This window comes from Girardinichthys multiradiatus, chromosome 21 (genome assembly GCF_021462225.1).
Source record: "Girardinichthys multiradiatus isolate DD_20200921_A chromosome 21, DD_fGirMul_XY1, whole genome shotgun sequence".
NCBI lineage: Eukaryota > Metazoa > Chordata > Actinopteri > Cyprinodontiformes > Goodeidae > Girardinichthys > Girardinichthys multiradiatus.
Genome location: NC_061813.1, coordinates 24120367 through 24132925, shown reverse-complemented (window position 1 = coordinate 24132925; position 12559 = coordinate 24120367). Strand labels below are relative to the sequence as shown.

General features: G+C 40.4%; 1 protein-coding gene across 4 annotated transcripts in view; it reads left to right on the top strand.

Moving 5' to 3' along the window:
* The window catches only part of flt1 (fms related receptor tyrosine kinase 1), a 51501-nt gene that overhangs the window by 15072 nt on the left and 23870 nt on the right, over positions 1-12559 (top strand). For 3 of the 4 annotated variants that reach the window (XM_047349672.1, XM_047349670.1, XM_047349671.1), the window contains exons 10-12: positions 57-204; positions 9302-9422; positions 10286-10394. In XM_047349672.1, the coding sequence (XP_047205628.1) occupies positions 57-204; positions 9302-9422; positions 10286-10394 (378 nt within the window). Of the gene's footprint in view, positions 1-56; positions 205-4409; positions 5930-9301; positions 9423-10285; positions 10395-12559 lie in introns of those variants that run through there. The other variant, XM_047349673.1, reaches the window with a different exon arrangement.

Sequence of the window (12559 nt, the reverse complement as noted above, 5' to 3'; positions counted from 1 at the left end):
GAACATCCTCCTTGCACGTATTAAATTGTTCTTTGTGTTTGCTTCTTGTCTCATAGTGAGCCCTAAGATTGGTGAGAAAGCAGTGTCGTTGCAGGACCCCGGCTCTGTACCTTGGGGGAGCAGAAAATTGCTCCACTGCACATCCCACGGAGTCCCTCATCCACATATTGAGTGGCTCTGGCATCCGTGTCCTTCTAAAGCCCTGTGAGTAGCCAGAAGACCAAACGTTTCTGACCTGAGAAATTCCAGGTTATCATATAAAATATGAGAATATTTAAAGCAAGAAAGATCTGCGCTGAGCTCTGCTTGTTCTCCAAGATTTGACACAATAGAGTTTTAACTAAACAATGAATATGTTATTTTAATAGGATAAATCAATTTTTTGGGCATTGCATAAGTGTTCATAGTGCCTGAACCACACATTTCAATATATTTCATTAGGGTTTTATGTGATAGTCTAACACAAAGAGGTGCATAATTCTTTGTCCTGCTGGAAGCAGAAGCTCCTCCTCATTCTGAAGTCTTTTGCAACTTCTAACAGGTTTTTTATTCAGCTCCATCTACCTTGACCAGCTTTTGTGTCCCTGCTGCAAAAACACATTTCTAAAATATGATGCGGCCACCACCATGTTTCACTATGGAGATGGTGTGCCTAGGGTGATGTGCATGGTTAGTTTTCTGCTCCGCATAGTCCTAAAGTCATAAGCCCTATATGACTTATGGCAAACTGTTGCACTACTTATGACTTCCTTTCAACAGTTGCTTTCTTCTTGCCACTCTACGATGAAGGCCTGCTTTGTAGAGAGCACCTAATTGTTCAAACAACATATTCTCCCATCTGAGCTGTGGCTCTCTGCAGCTTCAGTTAATGTGGGCCTGTCTGCTGTGTTTCTTGTTGTCTATGATACTGTTTCTTCACTAATGTTCTCTAACAAACCTCTGAGGCCTCCGCAGAACAGCTGGTCTTATACTGGTGTTAAATTACACACAGTTGTGCTCTATTTACTAATCAGGTAACATCTGAGCTCAATTAGTTGCACTGGATTTTGAATAGGGGTATCAGAGTAAAGGGGGCTAAATACAAATGCATGGCATCCTTTTCAGATTTTATTTGTAAAAAATCTTTGAAATCATGCATATTTAGGGCACGGAGCTGGTGATGTAGGGGTTAAGCACACAACCATGTGCAGAGGCTATGGTCCCCGGTTCGAGTCCTGGACCCGGCGACCCTTGCAGTGTCTTCCCCTCTCTTTGCCCTCTTTCCTGTCTACCTACTGTCGAAAAATGAAATATAAAGGCCTCTAGTGCTGCAAAAAAATAAAATAAAATAAAATCTGGCATATTTTCCATCTCCTTAATAATTATGCACAACTTTGTGTTGGTCTATCACACAAAAATGCCAATTAAGTACACTGACGTTTGTATTTGTAATGTGGAAAGATTAAGGTATATAAATACTTCTACAAGCCATTGTCAAATATATATTTTGACCACAAAAATGAGAAGTAATGCTAAAATGTTACATAGAGTTACTTTACAAATATTTGCTTTACTGTAAGTCAGTTAGAGGGTAAGTGTGACCATTTTAAGAAAAATGAGACATGTTTTGTCTATGTCAGCATGTGTTCAGTCAGCACTTCCTTTTTGTAACCAGAACAGATGCCTTTTTAGGGCCTTTTAAGTGCTGGAATGTGCCAAATTGTGTGTGTATGTGAGATTGTGTGTGTTTGTCTGTTTGTCTGTGGGAATGCATCTACATATATGCATGTGTTTTGTCATGCTTTTGTTTGTATGTTTGTCTGCTCATAGTGCCCTTTTTCCATTTATTATATTCTCTTACTGCTCAATCTGTTCTTTTCCATGTTTGTTTAAATGCATCTAAAAATGCAGCCATTTATACATGTGTATGTGCGTATGTGTATGTGTGTGAATATGTGTGTGTGCCTACACTCACAGACACAGTACACGGTGTATCTCAGACTTGAAAGGACAGAGAAGAAAAAACACACTTCAATAGAGGCCAGTTCCGTGTTCTCAGTCACGACTTGTTGGTTTCCAAATCAAACGCTACGATTTAATGAATTTCCTGCGCAGGACGCAGAGTGAGGAGTTTGTTTATTATTGTGATTGCACACTGCATCCTGCGATGCTTTTTCTTATATCTCACACACATTCTATATACAAAGTTTTCATGAGAAATGGCCCAACCCAGTGATGGAGAGAGACAGTGACTAAGTCAACACTGAGTGTTAAAGCAGCCACCTTGGCAGGAACACTGATTAAGCTGTTCTTGGAGGTCAGAGGCTCATTGTGTTCCCTACGACCCAGTCAGAAAGGTTAAGTATTACCTAAGAGCTTCGCAGCAGCCGCCCATACTCTCTTCCCTTCTCTGAGACACGCTGGCATCATCGGTGTACTTGACCCGTAACCCTGGCACTCTCACGTGGCGCCACGCCATGATGCCTTCGCTTTTCTTTCAGATGAGTTCACATTACAGACTTTCAGATTTTATTCAAACCCCGTGACAGTGCTTAACTATAAAACCTTAACCGTTATGCTAAATCTAAACATATAGTGATATAAAGGTTTTATATAAGACTCATTAAAAAACAATAAACACTAACAATAGAAACAGAGTTTAAGGTTGAAATTAGATTATCCTGCACCTGCTGTGTATTTCTGATGTTTATGACTGTCTTTGTTTTTTAAGACGTCAAATGCAATCTGTCTTATGTAAAACAAAAACACCCATTTGCTTTAGCAATTGGTAAACAATATTGTCATTTTCACTACCTTAAAAATCTATGAAATTAAGGTGATATTTGAGGGGTTTTAAAGTGAGGTTCACACAAAAGGTTATAGAAAACAGTTAATATTTTCCCTGCAGAAGATTACTCTCTTGGTGTTTTTATTTAGAATAAATTTAAATTAGTTGACCAGAAGGCTGAAGATAATGGCTATTTTGGTAGGGGCCAAGACCAGAGCAAACCTCTACCGTATTAAAAGATCAGAGCGGTTTAAGCTATCGATAATTTATGAACCTTTAACCTGTTGTCATGCATTGGGTGTTTTTTTTTTTTTTTTACAGAGAACCATATTATTTCACAGGAAAATGAAGCTAGGCAGTGCGCTGCCATTGTTGTTCCTCTGTGAAACCTATACTGAGTTCGCAACATATAGAGCTTTTTTTAGTCTGATTTCAATGTAAAGTGAAGTAAAAAGCAAAAATATTATAGTATTTCTTTTACACTGTACTTTTCTTTTAAGTAGTTATTCTAATCAGTAAACCTGCACATGTATCGTTCTCAAGACATGTCGCTAACAGGAAGATCTTCGAAGGTGGACTACCTCCTAGGCGCATTTGCTGCGTAAATCACGCAATACAAACATGAAAAGAGTTCAAAGGTTTATACAATAGAATTAGCTTAAACCACTTATCTTGTAATTTAGATTGGAGTTTTTAAAAAAAGGCAGAAGTCTGCTTTGATCTCGGTCAACTTAGAACTAGCCGTTAGCTTGGTGTCTTGATTCAGCATAATTAGTTCAGTCCCGGAGAATAAAGCAAACTGACCAAAACAGACTTTTATTGTCTTAAAACAACTCTAAATTGCAGCAATTTAGAGAAATTCATGGAAAACAATAATTTATGACCCTTTAAACTGTTGTCATGGTACATATACAAAAATCTATGATTATTTACACAGGAAATTTTCATGTCTAAAACATGTACCAAAGAAGTAAACTATTTGTTGTCAGATTAACTGTCTGACATCAAATTAAAGTCATGTAAAAAGCAGTTTAAGTAAATGCTATTTTATAGATTTTTAGACAGCCTAAGTTTTTTGTTTGGTAGGTTTGCTGACTGAAAACACTGCTTGTTCCACTGTCAGTGTGTGTTTCACACAGGAAGGTCATTGGTGGGCACCACTACCTGCAGTCATTCCCAGACAATCATTACTATCATGCAGCACATTTAGTTAATTTAAGCTACTTTTACATTTTTAGACTGGAGTTGTTTTCATATGGTTGAAGATGGTTCTTTCACTATGAGAGGTAAGATATAAATTGCATTTAACTTTTTAACAGAACCTCACTTCAAAAATTCTGAAGTATTCCCTTAAATTCATCTTAAAACAAATTATATGTGTCATAAAAATAAATATAATTCCTGTGTAAAATGCCATTTTTCACTGCATTCCCAGCATTCTGCAGGCCAAGAAATCCAAAAAAACCAACCAACCAAGTAACTAGTTGAATGTCTCTACAGATTGCATTTGGCCTCTCAGCTGATTAACTTAAGGTCCTTTGTAAAAGCTCTGTTCTGGTTCTGCTTCAGTGTTTGTATTCAGTATGTTTCTTTAGAGTATTAGTTGTGGTTGGATCCTCACAAGGCCCCTTGTTCTTTGCAGCCCCGCTGCACCACGAGCCTGACGCCACGCTGGAGGAAGCCCAGGGACCGTGGGCCAGGCTGGGCCAGAATGATGGGTGGCTTCTCGCCTGGGTCCTGAGTCCACTTCTGGGTCTGGCCCTGGGAACCTCGGTGCTCTTATCTGGCCCTGGCAGGAGGCGCACTGGGCTTCCTGTGCAAAAATCAGAGCGCTTTTCCTCTCGTTGTTTGGCTTCCTCTCCGACGCGAGACGCTTCCCAGCGGCGTGATTGTCCCTTCGTCTTCAAACGTGGCACAGTCCGCTTCCTCAAGAGCTTGATCTATTCTTGAGTGCTCCCCCACACCCCTTCCCCCCAAACGTTGCTGCCCCCCACATACCTCTCAAGCCTCTTCCCTCACCAGCTCTGCCCTCCACACCATCCCAGCATCCTCCATCTGTACCGAGGAACAACTCCCCAGTTACTACCATCACAGGATCTATCCTCCTCCTTACACATCTCCACTACTGCCTGAACCCTCAGTGACAATACCACCTTGTGATTATCCTGCTGAACTGTAAACCGAGGAAAGAGACTTGGAACACTGCTGAGCAGTGAAGACCAGGAAACACAGGAGTGTGGAGTTAAATAAGCCATAATATTAAGGATATATGGACCCCTGCTTTACTAATTATTTATTTATTACTGTGATTTGCCCAATCCAAGTCCCTCCCCCACTCCTTCCAGCCCTGTTGTTTAATGCTTCTTACATTTTACAGATCCTATGAGCCAGAATAAGTGCAATTCCATCTATCCACCCGCTGCCTTTTCCAGTGCTGCTTTGCTTTTTTGTGTCATAGAGTGGTACTATATTGGGTGCACGAACAATGCTTGCCAAAACCTGATCTGATTCTGACATCCACAAAAGCTGTGAGTTTCTGTCTCGATTTGTGGCCGCCCGATTCAAGGTTAAACACGCATTACCTTTGATGGGTGAAACTGGGGAGAAGACAAGCTTTGTGTTGTTCACTATGGGCTGCCTTCAGTTCTCTTTCAAAGACTGATGATCTGCAGAAGCCTACCATGTAGGAGGTCTGTACAAACCAGAGACTATCCTGTGTTATCACACCCCATGTTAAAATGTCTTCTTTTTCTATATCACATGGTGTTAGTATAACATCCCTGTTGTATTTGTAACGGAAGTTGAATAAAAAGTAAGCGTATGAGTGATCCTACAAACCAGTTTGAGAGGAAGAGTGTCATAAAGCTTTCAGCATGTCCATCAATGGGTCCTTAGGTAAATTTGTCAGTGAGTGTGCCTGTGCGTATACATGTGTACCATTTTACGGGTGTCTGCCAATGTGATTACTTCTCTGTATACAGATGTTTCTATGAGTAATATATGAATCTAATATTTAATAATTTTATACAACTAACTTACATAAGACAAATGTCAATATTTGCCAACTCTGTATGAATCTGTTAAAACGTATTGAAGTGTTATATCATTTATTTGTGTTTTTTTTTTTGCATTAAAACATGCTCATATTTGTGTACTGGTTCATATGCTTGTGTGGTTATTTTTGGGTTGAGATGGGAACATCCAGTAACATCCAAGTGTATTTCAGGCAGCAGGTCAGGACAGGAAGAAAAGACAGGAGATGACCCCCCCACCCCCCACCCCACCCCCAGACACCCTCACACACAACTTGGACCAGAGTCCATTCACATTATAAAGCAGCTGCTGCTCACCCCACATATTGTATGAATGTTGGTGTGGTATGTCTGTGCATGTCTGCATCACCTTCTGTGTCTACCTGCATGTCCACACATCCATCCAACTAATTTTATCTTTCAGAAAGAACTTTGAGAGTGGATGTTTCTCCTGTGAAGCGTGAGAGTGTAAGTTGGTGAGGCTGGCGACGGCGTGTGTTCGTGTGTGTATGTGCCGTATGGTGTCATGCACAGGGTGGGTCGTTTATGCAGTCACACACACTATCTTGATGTCGAACGGAAGAGCAATCAGGGAGCAGAGACTAGCCAAACTCAGGGAGGAGCTCAGGACAGACTGAGCAGAATGACGACAAGGATGCAGAAAGAGACAGGGAGCAGTGACATATCCCTAAACAGGCAGAGGATCAGTGAACAAAGTGGAAATTATGATTTACAGTGAGGATATCTAAATACTGAAGGTGTGTTATTTTAGGCTTTAGCATTCTTATGGGATGTGATTATTACAGCACTTCAGTGACACTTGGGAAGTAAACTTTTATTTTATTTTTAAAATAATACTGATGAATTAAAAATAGTGATATACTGATATACCCCTGGTAAGTAGTAAAAAAAGTGCAAAAAACATAGATCATTTTATATTTACAATAGCATCACCTCCTATTGAAAGGTTTTGAAGAATCCAGCCTTTAATTTGAGTACATTTAATTAGTTGGGGTGAAAAAGGCCTCGTTTCGACAGAAATGATTAACATTCTTTGCCACATTAATTGGCATATTTAACCAAAGCACTTTTGTGATCTGTGTTTTTTTTAATAAATTGAGTGTCTATAAACCTGCAATTACTAATCTTTGACTCTCCTGGGCAGGGGGGTATGACAGGACACAAATACAAAGCCTTATATCACTCAGCAAAATGGGGAACACAAGAAAACATGCTACTCAAGAAAAGGCTGATGAGATGAATATTTGCCTTTTTGAACTAACATGCAGACCATTTATACTGGAAAACTGCACCACACCTCGATCACACCCTCCCAAGGGTGAAACATGCTGTACCCTTCTTTGATTTTCAGGGTACAGATAAAAAGAAAAGGAATCCAAAGTGACATAAGCATGCATAAGTAAATACACCCTGTGTGCATCCAAAACTGTCTTGGGAGGGTTAAAATAGTTGTGAAATGTGCTGTAAATACCTAAAATGTAAATACCTAAAAAGTTAAATCATAGCTTGTTGTTGATGGCATGATACGAATAAATGTGCAAAAATGCTGCTAGCATAATGCTAAAATGCTATAATAAAATGCTACTTACTTGCACGAGGCTTATAAGTCATAATATGCAATATGTCATAATATGCATCTTACAATAAAAGTTAAAATGCTACCAAGATTATGTATGCATGTCACAGCATTTTAAAACCATGTAAACTCAATTTTGAGCAAGTTCAAAACTAACATGTGCTAAAGTATAAAAAAACACATGATCTTCATAGGTAAAAAAAAAAGCTGAACCATTAGGCGATTAAAAATAAATCCTGAGGAGGATTTATTGTTATTTTGTTGAGTACATATTTCAAAGCTCCACCACAGAAACATATCTGCTGTTAGACATAAGCAACCTGCTGTAGTTCACCACCATCTGTTTTTTTTTCTCATACTTAACAATTGCCTGACCGTCTGAGAATTACAGTTCCATGGTCTGTGATCGTCCCCAAGTGGTCAAATAACTATTATAGGGCTCCTGCACAGTCTCCAGAACATTTGATTGAACTATTTTGAAATTCCATCTTTCCATTTATTTGTCTATATGTCCATCCATCCATCTATCCATCCATTTATCCATATGTCTGAGTGAACCTTCAAAAGTGCAGACAAAGCGTGTGCATAGAGTATCATGAGAATAAGTAATATGACTATCAGAGTTGCACAAATTCAGAAGCAGAGATGCATTTTTGTAGTGGATACAGGCTCGCTGAGTTGTGACGTTGATGCTGAAGACTTTTACAATACGTACAGAAAAAAAACAGTGGCAGGCTAGCTTGGCCGGAGATCAAATTACATATGCTACAGTATCACATGCTTATAAAGGTGGTTTCTGAATGTTGGTTATTGAAATACCATGCAGACAGATGAAAGTGTGACAGAATAATTAATGTAATCACTAAAACATTCTGAACAGAACTCTGTCTCAGGTTCTGCCTGGAAGGTAAGCTGCATATTTCTGTCTCTTTGATTTTAATCATTCTTAACCCATTTTCTGATTACAACAGTCTAGTTTCAGCACATAGTTTATTTGATATAGGCTCAGTCTAGTGAGATTATCCAACCTTACAAAAACAGTTAATCTTTGTTTGAATGTCACACCTTTGCTGCTTAAGAAATGGTCTAAAATCAGAAATGGAAACTGGTCCCAGGACCAATCTGTGTAAAACAAATGGTGTCCCCGCTGATTTCAAATCGTCTAGTTGCTCTTGGATGACATATTTTTATTATTATGACTTGTAAACCTAAACATTTTGCTCATACAGTTGTGTTTGAAATTTGACATAAAATGTCAGATTTGATTTATCAATAAACTGCCCTGAAACGCATCTTGTTAAAGACATTGTTGAATTTTCTATATCAAACAGCTAAAGAAGAACAAAAAAGTGAGAAAGAACCTTTATTTTCGGCATTGACTAAGCAGTGTGAATTTTAGGGTTCATCTTATGTTCCTGTGCAATGCCACTTCGTAATGTTGAATTTCTCATTATGAGGTTATTGGCGTAAAACGTCCGCTGCGCTCTTGCGTAAGCTCTAGTTCCCACTTCTCGGATGGTGAGTAATCTATGGATTTAGACATGTGAAAGCCATTGAGGGACAGGAACTCTCGTCCTGGAAATGTGGGATTACTTTTTTAAGAATGGAAGGAAGCTGAATGACACGATGACAATACCATCCCTGCATCCTTTACAGTTGAACTAGTTTTACCTTACAGCCCAGAACACGCCTATGGTCAGCTTGCTGAACAGGGCAAGAGGACTTGATGCTATTAATATAAAATGGTTTAGTGATGTTCAAGCAGCGACGATCAAGGCCTTTTCCTGTATGCTGGTTCCCCTCCTGCTGAGCACAGCTGGGAAAAATACACCCACTCACACACATGGAGTTATCATATTATGTCTTCTGTCAACACAGCTGTCCTTCTCCTGCTCTTCCTTCAAGGTGTTTGACATCCTCCTCCTCGCTGTGGAGTCCTGTGATGGAGAGTCTCCCTGCTACATCTGCGTACAATCACATCCTGAGTGTTACTCACACACAGGAAGTGCTTCAGGGGAACAACAAGGTAAAACAAGCCCTAAAAAATGAAATGTCACAGCAGGCTGAAGGTCTATGTATAGAGTTTTTCTCCTACAAAATGTTTTACTCTTTATATTAAATAAAATATATTTTTGTATGTTTGTGCATTTGAAAACAAATATTGCAGAACGTTATTCTCTGCTGTGCAAACTGAACTAATGGACACTCACCTATGTGAATACTGATAGGTACAGCTCCAGAAATGAGACAATTATTGAAAAATTGTTTTATTTCATTAATTCAATTCAAACAATGAAACTCATGCAGGTACATATACGAAATATAATATTGTGAAAATGTTCAATATTTCCTGTCAATCATTTCAGAAAGTTAAACTCATATACTCCTCAGGTTCATTACACAAAGAGTGATACACTCCAGCCTAAAACAGATTTATTTCTATCACTCTTTTCCTTCCACTTACCTTTCCTTTGCTTGTATAAAGCAGTATTTGAACAGCTAGCTTCATTTACAATGACCTTCTATAGTTTCCCCTGCTTGTGGTGTTAAGACAGCAGTCTTTACTATGAGGGTTTAGACTGCCATTTATGGAATAAGCTATGTACTTACTTTTTTGGTCCGATGTAATTTTCTGAGAAAGGGAATGAAAACCCCATCCAATGGCTGTAAAACACGATCATCAAAATAAACTGAAATAAACACTAATTATATTACTCATTGTGTAATGAATCTATATAATATGTTGGGCAGAAGGTCCAGCTCCCCTGTTTGTCAGTTCATTCAATGGAAAATATGCCATTAAAACAAGAGATAACAAGTCTGGATATTTTTGATATGAGTGTTTTCATAATAGCCCCATGTTCATGAGAATGTTTGGTCTCTACGCAGACAGTGGGGGTCCTAACTGTTGCAGAGGCCTCAGTGTCTGGAGTGTACCGCTGCATCGCCTCCAACTCTGTGGGAACAGACCAGCTGGATGTTCCCTTCTATGTCACAGGTGACTGAGACAAAATTCATCATAAAGTAGCCGTTGTATTGTTACTTATAGTACATGTACACAAGCTTTTTTAGGTTTTTCTCTCCCTGTCATCATAGAAAATCAAACTAAAGACATTTACTGGTAACTTGACTTCCATTTGCTCTCCTCAGTTTATTCTTTTATGCAATGATTTTATGCCTAACTACAGTAAACCAGGCACGCACTAAAGGAATATATATTCGCACTGGTTTGCAATGAGGCTTAACTTACAGTCTTTTCATACCCAGGGGCATCTAAACCACATATCACTTTGACATAGGGAGCTGAAAGCATATTAAAGAAAGCAAATGAAAATCATTGATTTGCCTGACTACGTGGCTGATTAAATAGTAAACATATAGTCAGGAGAAGGAATTTATATACCACATAATGAAACACAATTAAACAATACAAATGATCTGATTATCAAGTTCTGAAAAGATTTAAATCTAACCTTAAGTGTACAAAAATACACACCACAGATTCCACCATGGACTCCCTTGTTCTGCTGGGGGCTTCAACGCTCACGGTGACAATGAGACCTGGAGGGGTGTGGTTGGGAAGAATGGCCCTCCCGTTCTGAACCCGAGTGGTGTTTAGTTATTAGACTTCTGTGCTTGTCATGCATTGTCCATAACTACACCATGTTCAAGCATAAGGGTGTCCATATGTGCTCTTGGCACCAGGACACCCTAGGCCACAGTTCAATGAACAACTTTGTTGTTGTGTCATCTGATCTGCGGCCGCATGTCTTAGACACTCGAGTGAAGAGGGGAGCGGAGCTTTTCACTGACCACTACCTGGTGGTGAGCTGGCTCCAATGGTGGGGGAGGATGCCCAGTCAGACCTGGCAGACCCAAACGAATCTTGAGGGTCTGCTGGGAACACCTGGCGGAGTCACCCATGAGGCGGAGCTTCAAGTCCCACCTCCTGGAGAGCTTCAAACACGTTCCAGGGGAGGTGGGAGACATTGAGTCAGAGTGGGCCATGTTCTGCACCTCCATTGCCGAGGCAGCTTACCGGAGCTGTGGTCGCAAGGTTGTTGGTGCCTGTCATGGCGGCAATCTTCGAACCTGCTGGGGCACACCAGCGGTGAGGGATGCTGTCAGGCTGAGTTCGAAGAAGCCATGGAAAATGATTTCTGTACCGCTTCCAGGCGATTCTGGTCCACCATCCAGCGTCCTTGGAGCAGGCTCTCCAATCTCTGGTGTGGAGGTCACAGAAATGATTAAAAAAGCTCCTCAGTGGTAAGGCCCCAGGGGTGGATGAGATTCACCTGGAGTACCTTAAGGCTCTGGATGTTGTAGGGTTGTGCTCGTTAATGCGACTCTGCAGCATCACGTAGCCATCGTGGGCAGTTCCACTGGTTTGGCAGACCGGGGTGGTAGTTCCGCTATTCAAAAAAGGGGACCATAGAGTGTGTTCCAACTATAGAGGAGTCACACTTTTAAGCCTCCCTGGTAAGGTTTATTCGGAGGATTCAGATTCAGGAAGAGCAGTATGGTTTTCGTCCTGGTTGTGGAACACTGGACCAGCTCTACACCCTCAGCAGGGTCCGGGAGGGTTCATGGGAGTTCGCCCAACCAGTCTACATGTGCTTTATGGACTTAGAGAAGGTGTTCGACCGTGTCCCTCTGGGAATCTTGTGGAGGTGTGGAGGGTACTCCAGGAGTATGGGGTACCAGGCCCTTTGATACAATTCAATTCATTTCAATTCAAAGATACTTTATTGATCCCCGAGGGGAAATTAGAATTCCAGTACAACCCATCCAAACAGACATCATGACACAAGACAAGGGGGGACGGGTCACTGAGGCTTTGCTGCCCACTCACAGGCGCTGCCCTTGCTAGATGAGAAAAGAGACCACATTAGGTAAGTAGAGGGAGAAAATCCTATTTCACACTTTATCCTTAGCAGGATACGGTTTGAGATTGCAAAAAACCTCAGCACAAAGAAGCAACAAGTTTACAAAACAACATCATGCTGGGATCGGTGAAGGTGGTGTGAGGGGGTGCATATGTTTATCTTGAGCATGTGTGTGTGTGCAAGTGAGTTTGTACAAGTAAGTCCATGAAGCACTATCACAGAGACCATTGTCCTTGATGGTACGATGTAATGTTCATCAACTGGCCACACAGTTCTG